General features: G+C 35.9%; 1 protein-coding gene and 1 pseudogene across 2 annotated transcripts in view; one reads left to right on the top strand and one right to left on the bottom strand.

Moving 5' to 3' along the window:
• Positions 1 to 19,863, top strand: part of LOC308417127 (cytochrome P450 2C55-like) — a gene marked incomplete at both ends in the record, with an annotated part of 43,373 nt that overhangs the window by 14,511 nt on the left and 8,999 nt on the right. The window contains 4 exon segments of the mRNA XM_080912254.1: positions 7,438 to 7,598; positions 14,206 to 14,382; positions 18,384 to 18,525; positions 19,499 to 19,686. Of these exon segments, the coding sequence (XP_080768380.1) occupies positions 7,438 to 7,598; positions 14,206 to 14,382; positions 18,384 to 18,525; positions 19,499 to 19,686 (668 nt within the window).
• On the bottom strand, positions 6,064 to 6,487 carry LOC308417130 (eukaryotic translation initiation factor 1A-like; annotated as a pseudogene). The gene has a single exon. The product of its transcript is annotated as a eukaryotic translation initiation factor 1A-like (transcript).

The raw sequence follows: 19,863 nt of genomic DNA, 5'->3' as shown, positions 1-19,863 counted from the left end.
TTATTTTGATTTTGGCTATTGGTTTGCTGTATATTGCTTTTATTATGTTTAGGTATGGGCCTTGGATTCCTGCTTTTTCCAAGACTTTTTACATGAAGGGGTGCTGAATTTTGTCAAATGCTTTCTCTGCATCTAGCGAGATGATCATGTGGTTTTTTTTCTTTGAGTTAGTTTATATGGTGGATTATGTCGATACATTTCCGTATATTAAACTGTCCCTGCATCCCAGGGATAAAGCTTACTTGATCATGGTGAATGATCGTTTTGATATGTCCTTGCATTTTGTTTGCAAGAATTTTATTGAGTATTTTTGCATCAATGTTCATAAGGGAGATTGGTCTGAAGTTCTCTTTCCTTTTAGGGTCTTTGTGTGGTTTAGAAATGAGAGTTATTGTGGCTTTGAAGAATGAGTGGGGTAGTGTTCCATCTGACTATATTTTGTGGAATAGTTTGGAGAGAATTTGTATTAGGTCGTCAATAAGTGTTTGATAGAATTTTGCACTGAACCCATTTGGTCCTGGGCTTTTTTTTTTTTTTTTTTTTTTTTTTTTTGGGAGGCTTGTATTCTTAAGTGACCCCAAAAATTCCACCAGAGAACTTTTAGAGCTGATAAACAACTTCACCAAGTGGCTGGATATAAAATTAACTCAAACAAATCAGTAGCCTTCCTCTACTCAAAGGACAAACATGCTGAGAAAGAAATTAAGGAAAAGTTACCCTTCACAATAGTCACAAACAACATGAAATACATTGGTGTGACCCTAACTAAGCAAGTGAAGGACCTGTATCACAAGAACTTCAAACCTCTGACGAAGGAAATTGAAGAAGTTCTCAGAAGATGGAAAGATCTCCCATGCTCATGGATTGGAAGGATCAACATTGTTAAAATGGCCATCTTACCTAAAGCAATCTATAGATTCAATGCAATCCCCATCAATATTCCAACTCAATTATTCATAGATTTAGAAAGAGCAAATTGCAAATTCATCGGGAATAACAAAAAACCCCCAGAATATTGAAATCTATTCTCAATAACAAGTAATCTTGTGTGGGACTCACCGTTCCTGACCTCAAGCTATATTACAAAGCAATTGTGTTAAAAACCGCATGGTAAAGGCAGGCAGGTAGATCAATGGAATAAAATAGAAGATCCAGAAATAAACTCTCACACATATGATCACTTGAAGTTTGACAAAGGAACTGAAAACATTTAATAGAAAAAGGACAGACTGTTCAACAAATGGTGTTGTCTCAACTGGCACTCAGCATGCAGAAGAATGAAAATAGATCCTTTCTTTTCTCCTTGTACATAGCTCAAGTGCACGTGGATCAAAGATCTCCACATAAAACCAGGTACACCAAAACTATTAAAAGAGAAAGTGGGGAAAACCTTAGAATACATAGGTACAGGGGAAAATTTTCTGAACAGAACACCAATGGCTTGTGCTCTAAGATCAAGAATCGATAAGTGGAACTTAATGAGATTGCAACGTTTCTGTAAGGCTAAGGACACTGTCAAGAAAACAAACAGCAGCCAACAGATTGGGTAAAGATCTTTACCAATCCCACATCTGATAGAGGTCTAATATTCAATATATACAAAGAACTACAGAAGTTAGACTCCAGAGAATCAGACAATCCTATTAAAAATGGGTTACAGAGCTAATCAAAGAATTCTCAATTGAGGAATATTAAATGGCTGAGAAGCACCTAAGGACCCAGATGTCCTTCAGTAGATGCATAGATACAGAAATTGTCATATATTTACATAATGGAGTAGTACTCAATCCTTAATGAGATAACCCAGTCACAAAAGAATAGACGTAATATGCAGTCAGTGATAATTGAATACTAGCCCCAGAAAGCTCTGTATACCTAAGAAAGAACTCACAGATCGTATGAAGCTTAAAAAAAATAGGAAAGGACGAAAAGTGGAAGCCTCAGTCTTTCTTAGAAAATAAAAAAAAAAAATAAGTGTATAGCAACCTCTCAGAGTGGGGTACACCCCAACCTTAAATCATTAATAACTCAAAACCTAAGAAGATAGCCTTGTGGCAATTTTTGGTAGTTAAAATCTGTATGTTTAATCATTAGACATAAAGAAAACTTTGACTATTTCCATGTTACATTTTGTTTTGCATACACTTTTTGATTATTATAAATAGTAAGATTCCAATGCATACTATCAAAACTTTAAAAAAATAAGTACAGACAAAAATATATTCATATATTTTTACTCTAGAATAATAAATGTAAACTCTGTATTTGTCCTATTGTAAATGACTTTAATTTCACCTTCATTTTAGGCAAACTAATCTCTAAGAATTGGTGCTTTTATTTTTTTTTAAATATTTCACTACAAGTTATTTTAAGTGTAATACTTATGTGAACACATATTTATACAGTGTAAATCACTCATGTTATAAAGGAATCATTTCTTCAACTAGAGTGTGAGAGAAATATAAATATTGGTAAACAGGAAACAGGAAATTTAGATACCTCAGTGTTTGCCTCTGGTAGTTTGCAATGACTGAGACATCATACTATATCTTCAAGTGCAACTTTGTGCATGTCTGATATGTATATGTTGAGTACATAGAGTGGATTGAGAGGACATCTTCAGGCACTGGTCCTTACCTCCTAACTTTGGAAAGTCTCTTGTTTGCTGCTGAATACATCAAGTTAGCTGAGCTGTGTCAACCTTTCTTTTTGTACTAAAAATTTACATCAGCAATGGGATAAATCTTACGTAGCAGTATATTCAGACACACTGTGTAGAACAATAAAAAGGTCCAGTGATGTGTTCTCTTTCTAAAGACACACTGTCCTTCTGGGGACGTAGGATCTGCTTCTACTCTGACACCATGTCTAGTTTCATTTTATAAAATTAGCCTTTACAGAGATCTACATCAACATCTAAGAGATCCACCAATCAGTGATTAGGAAAATTGTATTTGCTCTTCTTGCTTCCTGACTGGGGCATTTCCTTTTCTTTTCTTTTTTAACAACTTTATTTTACAAAACAAAGATAAATGTATAGATTTTAAGCATTTTTTGCATAAAATTATACAATACATTTTTGTCAGTACTTTTTTTTTTTTTTTAAAGGTTTGATAGTGTGATAAAGATCCCATCAGTAACAATGAGCATAAAGTACATGTAAAAGATGCAACCTGGAAATTGTCAAAGTTTTCTTGGTGTGTAAAGATTTTTTTTTTTTTTTTTTTACAATGAGCAGACAGTACATGTAATACAGGGTATAACCTGGAATTTGTCAATGTATTCTTGGTGGGTAAGGATTGAGCATGACTATTTTTTTTGTTTTGTTTTCTTTATTTCTTGGACTTCATACAGTCTGTGAGTTGTTTCTGGGGCAGTGTGAGCCTCTGGGGTTAGCATCCCACTATCAGTGACTGCATAGTATGTCTGTTCTTTTGTGACTGGGTTATCTCACTCAGGATGATATTCTCTAGATGCAGCCAGTTTCTTAAGAATTTGGTTAAGTCATTGTTTCTGGTGGCTGAGTAGTATGCCATTGTGTATATGTACCACAATTTTTGTATCCATTCATCTTCTGAAGGACATCTGGGTTCTTTCCAGCTTCTGGCTATTATAAATAGAGCTGCTATGAACATTGTGGTGCATATATCTTTGTTGTATACTAAGGTGTCTCTGGGGTATATGCCCAGAAGTGGAATAGCTGGGTCTTCAGGTAGTATTATGTCCAATTTTCTGAGGTATCGACAGACTGATTTCCAGAGTGGTTGTATTAGTTTGCAACCCCACCAACAGTGGAGAAGTGTTTCTCTTTCTCTGCAACCTCACCAGCATCTGTTGTCATCTGAGTTTTGGATCTTGGCCAATCTGACTGGTGTGAGGTGGAATCTCAGGGTTGTTTTGATTTGCATTTCCCTGAAGGCTAAGGATGTCGAGCACTTCCTCAGATATTTCTCAGCCATTCCATATTCCTCAGCTGAGAACATTTTGTTTAGCTCTGTACTCCATTTTTTAATAGGGTTGTTTGATTCTCTGGTGTCTAGCTTTGTGAGTTCTTTGTATACCTTGGATATTAGGCCTCTATCTGATGTGGTGTTGGTAAAGATGTTTTTCCATTCTGTTGGTTGCCGTTTTGTTTTCTTGACAATGTCCTTAGCCTTACAGAAACTTTGCAGTCTCATTAAGTCCTATTTGTAAATCTTTGACCTTAGAGCTTGAGCCATTGGTGTTTTGTTCAGAAAATTTTCTCCTGTGCCTATGTGTTCTAAGGTTTTCCCTACTTTCTCATCTAATAGTTTCAGTGTGTCTGGTTTAATGTGGAGATCTTTGATTCACTTACACTTGAGCTTTGTACAAGGAAATAAGAAAGGGTCTTTTTTCATTCTTTTGCATGCTGAGTGCAAGTTGGACCAGCACCATTTGTTGAATAGGCTGTCCTTTTTCCATTGAATGTTTACAGCTCCTTTGTCAAAAATTAGGTGACTATATACATGAGGGCTGCATTTTCTATTCTATTTCATTGATACACATGCCTATTTCTGTACCAGTACCATGCAGTTTTCAGCACAATTGCCTTGTAATATAGCTTGAGGTCAGGGATAGTGATTCCCGCAGATGTTTTCTTGTTGTTGAGGGTGGATTTCGCTATTCTAGGGACATTTTCTTAAGCTACATTATCATGGGCTACCTGGAGAACAAACAAAATGAAAGTGAAGGTGAACACTTGTTTACATAGTGAGGCACCATTTGAAGGTGTCTAGAAGAAAACCTGATAAAATCTTTTTGTTTTTGTTTTTTTTTCAGACATTCTTTAAAAAGGCATCTGAGGACTGATAGACAAAGTTTATACTTACTTCCTAAGCAGCAAGGGTTAAACTGCAGAACCCTATACCAGCATCACTTAAATGGGAAAATAGTTAAGTTTATCTTAAATCCAGAGTCTAATTTACAAACTAATCCTCTCATGATACATTGAAAATCACCCAGTAATTTATTTGTTATATACCAGAGATATAATGAACATATCAAAAGAAAAATGTTTTTATACCAACAAATTTTTATTCTGTTTCTCTTTTTAGACTCTTCCATTTAGAAAACAGGAATCACTTTTTCATTAACTGTGGCTCCTTATTTTTAACCTAAGCTTAGTTTATGGAAAACTTCGCCTGTACAATTATGTAACTAACTTTAATCTATACATAGTAATTAATTATCCAAAGCCCCAGTGCAGTAGGTAACTTTTTGGAAATGACTTAACACAAACAACATACTTTGCAAAGTAAAAAATATTTTGTATGGACAATTACCTTCTTTGAAAATTTCTCTATGCAAGTATTAGAACAGACTTACTTATCTTTTTATTTTTATTTTATAATTTTGTGTATGCCTTAGAAAAGTAAAACTATATACAAACCTTGTCAGCTAGTATAATTCTAAAGTTAAGCTGATGGATTATCTCCTCTAAATATTTAATTTCTGCAATGAATAATTTTAAAACTCAAAATTGCTACCCATGAAATTTGAAAACTGCAATGTAAGATGCCTTTTTATGGTTTGCACCAACTTAAAGGATGAAACAAATGTATAGAACATGGAAGTATAAAATGGTATGGCTCCACAAATACAAAAATAGCCATATTCTGTTTGAGTCCACATGCAGACTAACAATCTGTATGTTCGGTGAGAAGCCTCAAATGCAGCCGGATGATGAATATAAAGGTGTGTGCTGAACTAGGACTGACTTCAGCACACACAGTAGTCACATGCTGACAAAAACACTCACAGGTCAGAAATGGAGCATCACGAATGGCAAGGCAGTCTCTTAACAGTGCACACGCTGTGCCCTAAGTTCAGTTATATGCATAAGCACAAAGTGTCAACATGTCACTTTAAGATAACTCAACATCTTTGGTTTACAAAGGAATATAATACTTCAAAAATAAAATTCATCAATTTGTGTTAACAAGTCATACACATGCCAAATGAAGCTTTATTTAACAGCTGAAGGTCAAGATCCCAGTTGTGTAGAGCTTCAGAGAACTTAGAATGTAACATGCTTAGGTCAGGTTAGATATCGTCAATGTCTTCATCATCATCTCCAATATCATCAAATTGGATTTCATCATCATCCCCAGGACCAAATGTGTCCGTTTCATTGATTGTAGCATGCTCTGGAAGCTCTCCATATGACTTGCTTCATCTGCTTTATACTTTAAGGTTACATCAGCTTTGTTATCTTGATAGTCTTGCAGACCAATCAGTATAATGTCTGAGGTATTTATCCAAACCTTTTTCCTAAACTTTCCTCTTATGTGGCACAGCCTCCTCATGCCGTCAAAACACATTGCTTCCAACCGTCCGTTTCCCAGCATCTTGATTACCTGGCAAACTCTTGCCCATCCTCCTTAAACACCAACTCTCTCTTCTCAGACTCGTTCTCATTCTTACATCTGTGGTTGTTTTTGCCTCCTTTGCCTTTATTCTTTGGCATGATGGAGAGGACAACCACAGGAGTGGGGTGAGGATTCCTGCTGACAGTGACTGTGACTCCTTTCCAAGAGCTACCACACTACTAGGATGGACGGCAGGAAGTATCTAACTGTTGGATCTGAAGCGACCGTGAGGCTGTCCTGTCAGTACAGAAGATCCACGGCAGCAAACACCGTTCCCGATTCCTGGCTCCTGACAGCTACAAAATAATATGACCATTTCTGGCCTGGTTCTCAGGAAGGTGCAGTCTCTCCACTGGTGACAAAATGCAACAGAACCCCTTTACTATCACAGCCCAGCGAGCAGCAAGAAGATGTGCCCTTCCTAGGCAACGGCCAGCCACGCCCCTTCCCCGGTGCTTCTGTTTTGTTTTTTTTTTTTTGTTTTTGTTTTTTGTTTTTTTGATATGATTATGCTCTTTAAACTTTGTTCTGATGAATGTATACATTTCTTGTAACATTTTTCTTTTTAGTCAAGTTCTCTGCTGGCTGTGGTAGATACGACTCCTTCAGCTATTCACTGGGCATAAAACGTTTCCAGATTGCTATTTTCCTCTTTAGTTGTGTAGTAACTTCAAAGAGAGATGAGGTTCTACACTGAAAATTGAAGTTTTATATATTCTTGAAAGTGGAGATGTATTTTCTTAGAACTTAACTTAGAATATGTGCTCAAAGAATGATGTTCACATAGGAAGCAGGTGCTAAAGATTTAGCTGATGATTTTTAAGCAGGCTAGGACTAAAGAAACAGAGCCGTGCTGATTGGAAGCTTGTGGAAGTTCTTGCCAACAAGGTTATTTCTGTGCTAGTACTTCCTTAGGGGTTCTAAAATTACTAATGTCTTTCAGTCTAAAGATAAAGACGTTTACATGGATGCTTTAATGGTATTTTAAACTGCTGATTCTTTTACATGCACATTTTAATGGTACTTTAATCTGCTTTGAATCCTTCAGGCTCACTCTGTGATCCCACATTCATCCTGAGCTGTGCTCCCTCCAATGTGATCTGCTCAGTTATTTTCCACAATCGTTTTGATTATAAAGATGAGAATTTCCTTAACTTGATGGAGAAATTCAATGAAAACTTTAAAATCTTGAACTCCCCATGGATGCAGGTGAGTCAAAGATATTCTCTTCACAGGAAAGCATTCATTTCTCTAACAAGTCAAAATATTTATTTCAGTGCAATGTATCTATTTTCCAGACTTTTACAAAATCTTGACCCTTGTAATAAAGAACTTTGTTTGGAAAGCAGAATCAGTTTCTCTTATCCTCCCTCCCTCCCTCCCTCCCTCCCTCCCTCCCTCCCTCCCTCCCTCCCTCCCTCTTTCCCTCCCTCCCTCTTTCCCTCCCTCCCTCCCTCACTCCTTCCCTAAATGAAAAGGTGAGGATGAACACAAATCTTAGTTTGGAGAGCTTGTGTAGTTTATACATGGCCCTGGGTTTGATTTTAGTACAGCAATAACAAAGGGAGGCCACATACTAGTTATAAGGTGCCATTGCCAAAGCCATTGTCAAGCCTAGAAGACAGAAGAGACAAGGTCAGATAAGGTACAACAAAGCCTTTCTACCTTTCTCCCTGAATGCATATGTTTGTTCTACCTGTATGTGTTTCTGAGCACCACACAGGGAGTGGACATCAGATCCCCTCAAACTGGTGGGTGGTAGGAATCTAACCATGGTTCTTTGGAAGAACAAGTGCTCTTAACCCCAGAGCATTTCTATAACCCTTTTCTTATCATTAAAGCTCACTTCCTCTGTTTTATTGACTCTGCATCCACATGGTTAAACTTGATTATTTTTCAGAGTTGTGGAAAAGTTGAATCTGAAGGTTTTATTCTCTTTGCCCCTGCCACCCTCTCCCCTTTTCGTTTAAAAAGTCTTCATAGTAGAATTAAGTACCTGGCCCTGAAATGAGTGTTTCTACACCACGATCCTGTCGAGATCTGACACAGTGACATAGATTTCTCAAAAAACAAAAATCTAGCTTAGTTTTCAGACCCCATGGTCAGTAGTCTTCAAGCCTACTCAGTGGGGGTTTTCCCACTGATTATCTTTTCTATATTGATTTTCTGGTGACAATCTGCAAGCCTGTTCAAACTCTGAGAGGACACCTAGGTTTTTATCGAAAATATTCCATTACTAACGGTCTTGTCTTTCAGTCCAGTTGAATACATTTTCATCATTTTATATGGCTAAAATTTCTACTAGGAGATTAACAAGGAGTGGTACTTAGAAACACCAATGGAAAAATTGACTGGGCTTTAGACAGTATTGTAGAATTCCAGTCTGCTCACTGGCATGTCCTGAATTCTGAGTGGAAGATAAATGTGTGCTTATATATAAATTCTTTAACTGCTCTTGTACATAACTATAAATTGATAAAATTCTGAGTTGGATTTCATGATATTATTTATAAAATACAATTCTCTATTTGTGCATATATAATAGACTGTTTAGGAAAAATATTTACTATGGGATCAATAGTTAAGTCTCTTAATTTGAGTTTCTAATTGTTTTATTATTTTAAAAATAATACTTGAGCTTATTATCTTAAATTAATAATTTAAACAAATTTAGACCCAATTATGAAATAAATAGTTCAATACCAGCTATATAGTAGATATAGGACACAGCAAAAGATGTGTTACTCAGAATAAAGAGCCAGTTAAAGAACAGTAGAATGAAGATGGACATTTATATTTTCTATGTCTGTAGGACCCTATACTAGCAAAATGCTGTGTGTTACATCAATTATTACCAATGCATTGCATGCTTGGTAATGCCTGCATACCTGTAATGATCAATACATTATTATGACCACTGAAGTGAATATGCAACTCTAAAGATCAAGCTTCAATATTTTCATCTTCAAACATATTAGAACACATGCTCGCCTACAGAACCTCAAATCATCTTACTTTTGCTCAGACTCAAGCATGTACACATAGGGGAGAGATATATAGGTAGATAAGTAGAGAGACAGAGAAACAGGGAGACAGAGGGAGAGAACGTGTGTATCTCAACACACTAGACTGGCATTGAGTACACTATGTAGGTGAGGAATACTTTAATCTGCCTCTGCTTCGTGAGTGTTGAAATATAGTCATGAATCACCACATCTGGAATTTTTTGTTCTAGAGATGGAACTCAGTCCTTTACACATGCTAGACAAATGTTCTATAAACCAAGATACATATCTAGTCTTATATTTTGTTTTTAGTATTTATTTTTAAATTTTATTATTCTTATATTATTTTTTGACAATTTTGTTTAACATTTCTACAACTCCCACTTTCCCTTTCATCATGTCAAATCTTTTTCTCATACAATATAATTTAAAATAGTTTAAATATAAATGTAAAATATTATCTTTCAATAGATGTCCTGATCTTGTTGTTACAATTTTTTTCTGCTCCCTCTTCATGAAGTTCCCTAATCTTTAGGCATAGAAATTGATTTGTAGATTTATTAATTGGCATTGGACACCAAACAGTCAGTTGTTCTTTGCATTTTGACCACTTGTAGATTTCTGTAAGAGTATCCATCTGGTTTAAAAAGAAGTTTCTTTGGTAAGGGGTGGGAACTACACTTGACTGTGTATGTAGGTTAAGTATCTAGAATGTTTTTAGGAATTATCCTGATTTTGGATAGTAGTAGTAGTAACAGGTGTTCCTCTAGGGTCTGTAACCTTACCAGCCATACTTGGCTATATTTATAGTACCACTCATCATTCTCCTCAACTAAGCAAAAGTTAAGTTCTAGTAGACAGTTATTTGTTATTCTCAAGATATACATGCCACTACTGCATCATCTGGAATAGCTTTTTCTGGTCACTCTTGTGGTTCTGTAGTTGCATAAAGATTTACAATAGCTTTTCTCTCTTGAGAACTTACATATTGCCTCTGAATTTCAGTGAGAGCTAGTCCTCAGTGAAGAGATTTCCAGATTAGTTTCAGCTGGATTCTTTTAAATTCTGTGTGTCCAAAATGTGTTGCCTTTGGCAGTAGGGTCTTAGCTTCCCATTCTGGGAGGTAATCAGGGGCAATGGCAACCATCTATACAGTTTTAAGAGCTTCTTGAATGTTCCAAAATACCAACTTGAAGGGAGATTTTTCCATGCCTCTTTCCATGAACTTTTTGTAAGATAGTCCATGGTTCATGAGGGGATCATTATCATAATAAATGAAGTGATGAAACTTCACTTACTATGAATGTATATTAAACTTCAAATATATCACCTAAAATATATCATTTTTGTATGATGTGTGTACATACATGTGTATATACACACAACTATATATTTTATGTAAATTTTTAGATAAACATAAAAGAAAGTTTTTTTCCTATGGTCTTTTCAAGTATACTTAGAGTTATTAACCTTCTTCACACAATCTCCTATATTAATCTTCCTCCATATTTAAAGTATCCTTCTCTATTTTATACTTCTGGAAGTTCATCCTTCATGATCTTTGCATATTTTCCAGTTTTAAAGTCAGGGTTCCATTCTGGTTGAGTAATATTTGTAAAAATAGCAGGAGTGGCTTTGTGTTCTATAGCACACTGTGTTAAATTCCTAATGTCTATTCTCAGTAATAACACATGACACATAGAAATTCATAAAATCTGAATGGTTAAAGAATTTAAATCAGCACATGAAGTGATGTGCTTCATTATGATGCATGCTTATGTATGTTTAAAATTATAGTTTGTTCTTATTTATCCCCCCCACTACTTACATCATCCCTCTTTTCCCCAGCCTTTTGTTTTTAAATGAAGAACATTATTTAATTGGGGCTGGCTTACAGGGTCAGAGGTCCAGTCCATTATCATTATGGTGGGAAGCATGGCAGCATCCAAGCAGTCATGGCTCTGTAGGAGCCAAGAGTTCTACATCTTGTTCAGAAGACAAACTGAAAACTGTCTTCTAGGCAGCTAGGAGGAGAGTCTCAATGCCCACCCTTATGATGACACAAGGCCACACTCACTGTAAAAGGCCACACCTCCTAAGAGTGCCCCTTTCTAGGCCAAGAATATTCAAACCACCACTAGACTATATTCTGCAATGCCTACAAAAGCCCTCAAAGTCACACAAGTTTTACATAAAACAGTCAAATATGATAGAAGCACATTGAGTGACCTTTGTTTCCTCAACAACATCCTGTGAGTACAACTATCAAACCTTCATTTTTTCAGGCTCCTCTTTTATGACTGTTAGTGCTAGATTTTCTCTTAAGATTTTTCCCCACTGTTGCTGGTTCTCTTTGTTCCCCCAACCAGTACTCTCTTCTGATTTTCTGTCATATGAATTTGCCCCCCTTATCTTCCTACCCTTCCTTCTTCTGCTGCTAATTTTCTTTCTTCTCATTGTTCCCTTTCTACTTTCATTACTCTTACACATATCTCCAGATCCATGCATTTTCCTGAAAATGTCATTATTTTATTATTTATGACTGAAACAACATTCCATTTTGTGGCTGTCAGACACACACACACACACACACACACACACACACACATTAGTTCATCTTTTGCCTGATATCTAAGCTGGTTTTATTTCCTTGCTATTGTGAATAGTCCAGCAGTAGACATTAAAAAACTCAACCTAGCATCTTATGGACAAATTCTCATACACAAGTATGGTTAAATGATTTGTGTACACACGTACAATTATATTCCAGGCAGGATTCAGCATATATTGCTTTGAACCTACAACTCTCAGTGAGAGGAAGTCTTAGAAAGGAGAAAGAGCAAACTCAGATGGTAGACTGCATGGCTGAATGCAGGCAGTAGAGGTCCATTGTACATAGAATGGAAGTTATTAAAGTAAGGAAGGTCTTGTGACCTAGCTGCATACTCAATATAGGCTCAATATCAGCGCTAACTGTAGGAAAGATAAAAGTCCATATGGTTATGTGGTCTGCAACTACCAACACTCCCTGTTTCCAAGCTGCAAGAATTCAGAATGGAGTTACTTCAGTATATCTTTCTTCTTCCTCCTCCATCCCCTGTGCTACTCCCATTTTCTTTTAGAAATATTTTTGGTTTATTATGTTTCATTTTATTTACTTTAGTTTTTTGATGCATGGTTTCTCTGTGAAGCCTTTGCTATCTAGAGACTAACTACGTAGAACAGGCTGTTCTCAAACACACAGTATCGTCTAGTTTCTGCTTACCAAGTGCTAGTATTAAAGGTTTGTAGTGAAATCACCTAGTACTTTTTCATATTTTGAAGTTGTTTTATTAATTTACTTTTGAGTTTTTGTGTGCATGTGTGGTAGCACATGCATATATGTTATGTATGCATGCATGTGGAGTCCAGAGGACAAGCTTTCTTAAGAGCTCTCCACCTTCTTTCCGGGACAGAGTCTGTTTCTGCTCTGTAGCTCACTTACAGGTTAGACCAGGTGGCCATTGAAGCCTAAGAATCTGCCTGTCTCTGCCTCTCAACTCTGGAATTACTAGCATAAACCCTGCATGCTTGGGTTACTCACATAGGTTTTAAGACCTGAACTTAGATTGTTCGTGGGGCAAATGTTTACTATAAATATAAATTGAACTCTTTATCATCTTGTATTGATGCATTTTTCTGTTTGCTTTTCTGTTTTTTACTCTTTTTAAAGGCAGTTTTAGGTCAATAGCAAAATCTAGTACACTACATCTAAGTATAGAGGTATTCTTAGAACTTCTAGAGAGCTCCCTGATTTTTGATTGTTTTCTGCTCTCAGTCCTCAGGGGTAGTTTAGGGATTTATTTTTATCCTAACATTTATTTGATTATTTTTATTATTTTTGTAATATAGCTTCATAAATGAGTACTGTAGTTACTTAATTTCCACTATATACCCTCCCTCTCTACCTCATCTCCCATCTCCTCATTTCCTCTCAATTTTATGACCTCTCCTTTAACAATTTCTTAAATATAAATATTATATATGCCTGATTAAGTAAATATATGCATTTCCCATATATATATATATATATATATATATATATATATATATATATATATATATCCATTTATGTTTGGCTAACCTAGCAAAGGTCTCCTCTCTGGACAAGACTGATTCCCCCCACTTTCAGCAGTCATTAATTGCCTATAGTTCTTCATCTAAGGGTGGAGTCTTATGAGGTTTCTCACATCCATGTTGGTCTTTTGGAGGTGTCATTGTTCAGGTCTTGTATTGATGGCTAAATTGTAAAGATTTCATGTGTATAAGTCCATATCATATATTAAAGATATTGTTTCATGTATAACCTGACATAACCACAGAAACCAGGGAATTAAAAAGAGTAACTCAGCTTTAAATAACCATATCTGCTTCAAGACCATGCCAGGCAGGTGTCCTCCTAGATCTGTCTGTAAGAGGAGTCACTCTCATGACATTCCACAGCTGAGTTTGACCACTACATATCTAGAACACCTTTGATTATCTTTGTCAACATAGAGAAATTGTTCTTGGTCAAACAAGGACCATATTTTACTCACTGTGTCTTTCCATTATTGCTTAGTGGGTGCTGAATATAACTTCAATACACATTAATAATGTAGTACTTTCATTTTTTTTTTTTTTTTTGAGATGGCGTCTCACTATGCCATAATGGAGTTCCTCAAAACTCTTAGGCTCTGATGATTCACTCTCATAGGCCTTCTAGATAACTGAATTACAAGTGTAAGTGAGCAAATTCAAGTTAATAAACACATATTTTAAAAATCTTTAAGGTGTGCAATGCTATCCCTGCCTTCATCGACTATCTCCCAGGAAGCCATAAAAAAGTAATTAAAAATTTTACTGAAATAAAATGTTTCATTTTGAGACAAGTAAAAGAACATCAAGAAACACTGGATATTGACAACCCCCGGGACTTCATTGACTGTTTTCTGATCAAAATGAAACAGGTAAAGTGTTATTTGTCTGCTTACATTTTGTTTTATCAACTGTTTCTCTTCTTACTGGGGAAATTCAACATCTCAGTAAAACACACTTGTTATGCAAATTAGGTTTCCATTATGGGCATGAAATGGACTAACATCATTTAAGAGTTAAGACTGAATTGTTATGCAATCAGAATTATTTATTAAATTATATGAGAAAAGGGAATATAAACTTTAGGTGAGTTATACATAAACAGCTTAAAATGCAAGCTATTGAACATTAATGTAAAAAGTGGACTTAATCATATAGAAAAATGACAAACATGTTATTAATGTGGCAGTCTTCTCCAGTGACTTGGGCTTGGTACTAATCTTTGAGTGTTTGGAGTGATGCATCAGGGGTGAGAATTTTTAACATGTGTACTGTGAAGTGATGAGAGACTCCAGTGTGTGCAGTGACACAGAGGAGGGTAAGAACCTTAGCTGGTCTAACCAGAATCTATTCTGGACAGATAAGCAGGTAAAAATGTCTTTGAAGTACTCTGAAAATGTAGGCATTGGCATGAAAAAAACAGGAATGCAATGCTCTTGCAACCCAGAGGGTATCACTGAGTTCAGTAGAGTGAAATCTGAGATCAGAATGGAGTTCAAGAACCAGCTACAAGGCCTTTCCCTTCTTTGGACTGTCTTAAGGGTAGTTTGCATTATGGAAAGATAGATTCTGAAACAATGTTATTAATCTTGGCTTATTCTCAGCCATCATGAAAAATTAAATTATTTTTGCATTTTGTGTTTGTGAGTGTTTTGTACACCAGAGGAGGCATCAGATCTCATAGGACTAGAGTTATAGGTGGTTGTGGGCCACCATGAAGTTGCTTGGAATTGAACTTAAGACCTATAGAAGAGCAGCCAGTGCTCTTAATCACTGAGCTACCACTCCAGCCCCACCATCTTGCATTTTAACCTATCTCGTATTTTAAAGTTCTGCCAATTTGTTCATAGGTACCTTGATTGTTCCTAGTTGATAATGCTGGAGATAACTGGAGAGCAGACATCTCTGTTACCTACTAATTTCAATTTTTTCTTAGGATGTATAATAATGAGTGAAATAGCTCAGTCAAGTTCATTTAATTTTTACTCTTCTGAGGAACTGCCTTTGCATTTGCCAAAACAACTGTAATAATTTACATTAGAATAGGAATATGCAGTGTTCCCTTTGTTTGCTTCCTCACATGTACTTTTCAGTGTGGAAATAATCTCCCCAGTGACTAGCACTGTTAGGGGTCCTTGCAGAACTGTATACAGCAATCATTACCCCCATGGTTTAGAGAACCACATGCATGTTTAATTCCCTCTGGCCTAGAGTCACTGACTTAAGAGTCAATTTACCATGAACCTTTGAAATAGTGTTTCACTCATGGTCTTGTCCTTCTTTTACTCAGAAAATTCTGTATGTTGGGGCTTTTAAAGAATTTTATGATAGTGTCTTTGGAGTGTCACTATTGGACTAATATACCTTTAACCTTTACTTTTCATTTTGTGTAAAAGTATGAATAATTTATTAGTTGAGAAGTATACTAGTTCCTATACTCATTTTTGTTGGGATCCATGCCCATTCCCCTTCAAGGGTTAGCTGAAGGGTATCAATATATATTAATGAATAAAATTATATAAATATACATACATTTCTATATTAAACAAAATATATTTAAATATATTACATATAAACATGTGAATAAATACTTACTGATTTATACATACATACATACATACATACACACACATATATATATATATATATATATATATACATACACACACAAACACACACACACACACACACAAACACACACACACACACACACACATATATATATATATATTGATGTATCAGTTGGGAGAGGGAGAATCAGGAGTGTCTTATCTTTGTATCGCACTCTAAAATACTTATTAGGTAAAGTGATGCATGCCTTCCATTTCCATGTTTGCACTTAGTGTATGAGTATTCACGTTGACAATAAAGATTTATTAGTATTATTATTCTAAATTAATGCACAAGTGTGTGTTAGTTTGTGGGTTTGTACACCTGTGTCAAAGGCCAGTTTTGACATCATAAGTAAACTGAGAAAGGCCGCATCATGTCCATAGACAATTGGGGTCAGTGCTAACAGCAGCCAAAGGGGACCCTGCTGACAGTGGCAATTTACAGTGTCAACATTGGTAGTGTTTATAGGGGCAAAACTTATTTAGCTGTGCAAAAAACTCTAAAATCTTAACTGTTAATGGAGCTGGAGCTGATTGCTTCTGGAAATTAACTGGTGCTCATAGCAACAGGGGATCAGTAAAATGGACTTAACTATTTGGGCAGGAAGCTAGAAGGTCTTAGTTCTTTAACTCAGGGGCCAGCATCAGAAAAAGGCTCTTTGTGATATGGTAATAAAGAAAATGAAAGTAATGCATACACTCATCCACACTGGCTGAAGCAGAAAGGGCCTCCAAACTGCAATTTTCACCAGTTTCAGATGTATATACACCCACACATACACGCACACCCACATAAACACCCTCCTCACATGCACGCATGCACACATGCATGCACAAACACATATTTACATATAAATATAAAAACATACATACATCTATATGCATGCAGTTGGTGGATACAGTAAAGCACCAACCCCACATTCTTAATGTTACACATATATACACGTTTGATGGGTGGAGAGAAGCTCCCATAAGCTGGTTCCCACACTTTATCTTTTTCTACCTGGATTTTTATATCTTCTCAGAAAAAAGTTCTTTATGTAAAAATTTACCTAGCAGATCAAAAATACTACACAAGTAGAAGTCAGAGCACGATAATTGATTACACAATTTTTCTAACACTTTGACATTCCATAAATTCGTAGTAAGTTCAAAGCAATAGCTCATGTCATAGGTTGATAAGTTTACAACAGAATCACTTATGTGAAGAGTCTTACATCACTAAACATTTATTTATTTTTTAGCTCCACATGTTTATTATAAGTTTAAAGCAATATTCTTATGACATAACTTAGTAATATTTTTGTTTGACAAATCATGTCTTATATCTTATTGTTTTGAATCTTGTATAGATAAACTTGTCAGTCATTTATTTTTTTGTTCTTGAATTCATAATAAATTGTCCATTCCTAGTTTATGACCACAGTTAGCAAGATTAGTGGCCGCATTTTTAACCTACAAGAAGTGGTTCCTTTTATCATAAAGTTTTTAGAAGTGAAGCCTCATCCCAGTGCAATTTGCTCAGGACACCTGAAAGTTTGCATAATTTTAGTTGCAAGCTTTTATTTTTATTTTTTTTTGTCTTCAGGGGGCTTAAAAGTACCCGAATCAATGCAGGAGTTCTATACATTTTTTATCAGGACTTATAAAATCACCAGTTTATCTAAACATCATTATTATATGAACATACATCTTCATATTGATTCTGCAGAAAATATGCCCAACAGAATGGGTGAAATATCAGAAAATGATAAGGAGGGATATAGGTATGGCCGGAAATGCATAACAGGAAGCCATCCTAGGACACAGTCTCTTGGGGGTGTACCTCTTCAGAGTACACTCATCGCAACCATGTAAAACAGTGGGCCATCTCATAAAGTGCTTGCCACAGCCTTTCTTGCATAGCTCCTACCACAAATGGGGGCAGGTGACTCATGTTCCAGGTGATGTATATACCACTTCCATTGCCATATGTGTTTTAAGGAAGAATGAAAATTTTATCAGGGGTTCTTTTAAAAAAGTTTTATTGGTGTTTCATGGTCTGAGAAATTGAATTTTGGTCCAAGGAAGAAATAAGGGCTGAGTAATGAAGATTGAGTCAGTTAATTTACAGTCTTTGCCATACTGTACACATGCTGTAATATTTTTACTCTGTCCATCATGTTCTAAATTTGCTTATCTGTAGACCAGCTTGTATTATTCAGAATTTGTTTAAATTTAATATAATGGTCAATTTCTAACAATGAAATAAAAATTCCCAGGAACAACACAATCCCCATTCCGAGTTTACCATTGAAAGCTTGGTGGCTACTGTGACTGATGTGTTTGTAGCTGGATCAGAAACCACAAGCACTACCCTGAGATATGGACTCTTGCTCCTACTGAAACACAAAGAGGTCACAGGTATGACTGTGAGATTTGTCAAGCAAACTTAGTATTCTTCAGATAGCCCAAAAGAAGTTTTAATGTTGATGTTTTTGTGGCACCAGATGCCATTTGTACATATATGATGAGATACAGATGAGACCACTTTTAACAGTAGAGGAAAATGAATAAAAGAAATAAAATTACTGTAAACAGTAGTAAAACACCAGGGCTCTAAATTCAATAAAATATAGTCTGGGTAGTTGGTCTCACTCTCTCTGTCTCTCCCTTCTCTTCCCTTCTCTTTCCTTCACTTCCCTTTTCTTCCCTTTTCTTCCCTTTTTTTCCCTTCCCTTCCCTTCCCTTCCCTTCACTTCCCTTTTCTTCCCCTCTCTTCCCTTCCCTTCCTTTCTCTTCCATCCCCTTTTCTTTTCTTCCTTTCGTTTTCCTTCTCTCCCCTTTCTTCCCTTCCATTTCCTTTTCTTCCATTCCCTTCCCTTACAAAACTTCTAGAGTGTTTCAAAGTGAATGCTTTAGTTAATGTAAGGATGAATAAGAGGTTAATAAGTTGAGAAACTTATTTAAAATCTTTATCATTTATTTTATGTGTTTGGGAGTGCACATGTGTGTTTGTGGACAGTGTGCATGCTTGGTGCCCATAGGAACCAGAAGAGGGCATCAAATCTCCTGAGACTGAAGTTACAGACATTTGAGAGCCACCTGTGCTTTCTAGGCATTAAATCTGGACCTTTGGAAGGGAAACCAATGCTCTTACCCGTTGGAATAGTCTTTCAGCTCCACGTTTCAGCACATTTCATCATTTCTTTGTGTTGCTTATTCTTTACAATAATGTACTTATTTTCACAGATTAATCTTATTGCCTTAGTTGTGGGGGGAATTTGTATGTTATAAAATAACAATTGTCTAAATCTAAATATTCATGTGGCATGATACTGTTATCACACTTCATATAGTGTGACAAATGTACCCTTTCTTAATTGTGTCCTATTAGCTAAAGTCCAGGAAGAGATTGATCATGTGATTGGCAGACACAGGAGTCCCTGCATGCAGGACAGGACCCGCATGCCCTACACAGATGCAGTGGTGCACGAGATCCAGAGATACATTAACCTTATCCCCAACAATGTGCCCCATGCAGCTACCTGTAATGTTAGATTCAGAAATTATCTAATTCCCAAGGTAAGCTTATTTTTCTGACACTGTCCTTCAATTACCTTTTAGTTTCTGAATTAAAATGTGATTCTAGTCCTCCACCAACACAGAACGAGAGAATCAAAATTAAATTTTTACTATTATATAATGACCTTCTTCATCCCCTTTTTAATGATTATGGCTTAAAGTATATTTTTTCTAATA

The sequence above is a fragment of the Micromys minutus genome (assembly GCF_963924665.1).
Source record: "Micromys minutus genome assembly, chromosome: 2".
NCBI lineage: Eukaryota > Metazoa > Chordata > Mammalia > Rodentia > Muridae > Micromys > Micromys minutus.
The sequence above is the reverse complement of the archived record's forward strand: the minus strand, read 5'-3'. Positions and strand labels throughout refer to the sequence as shown.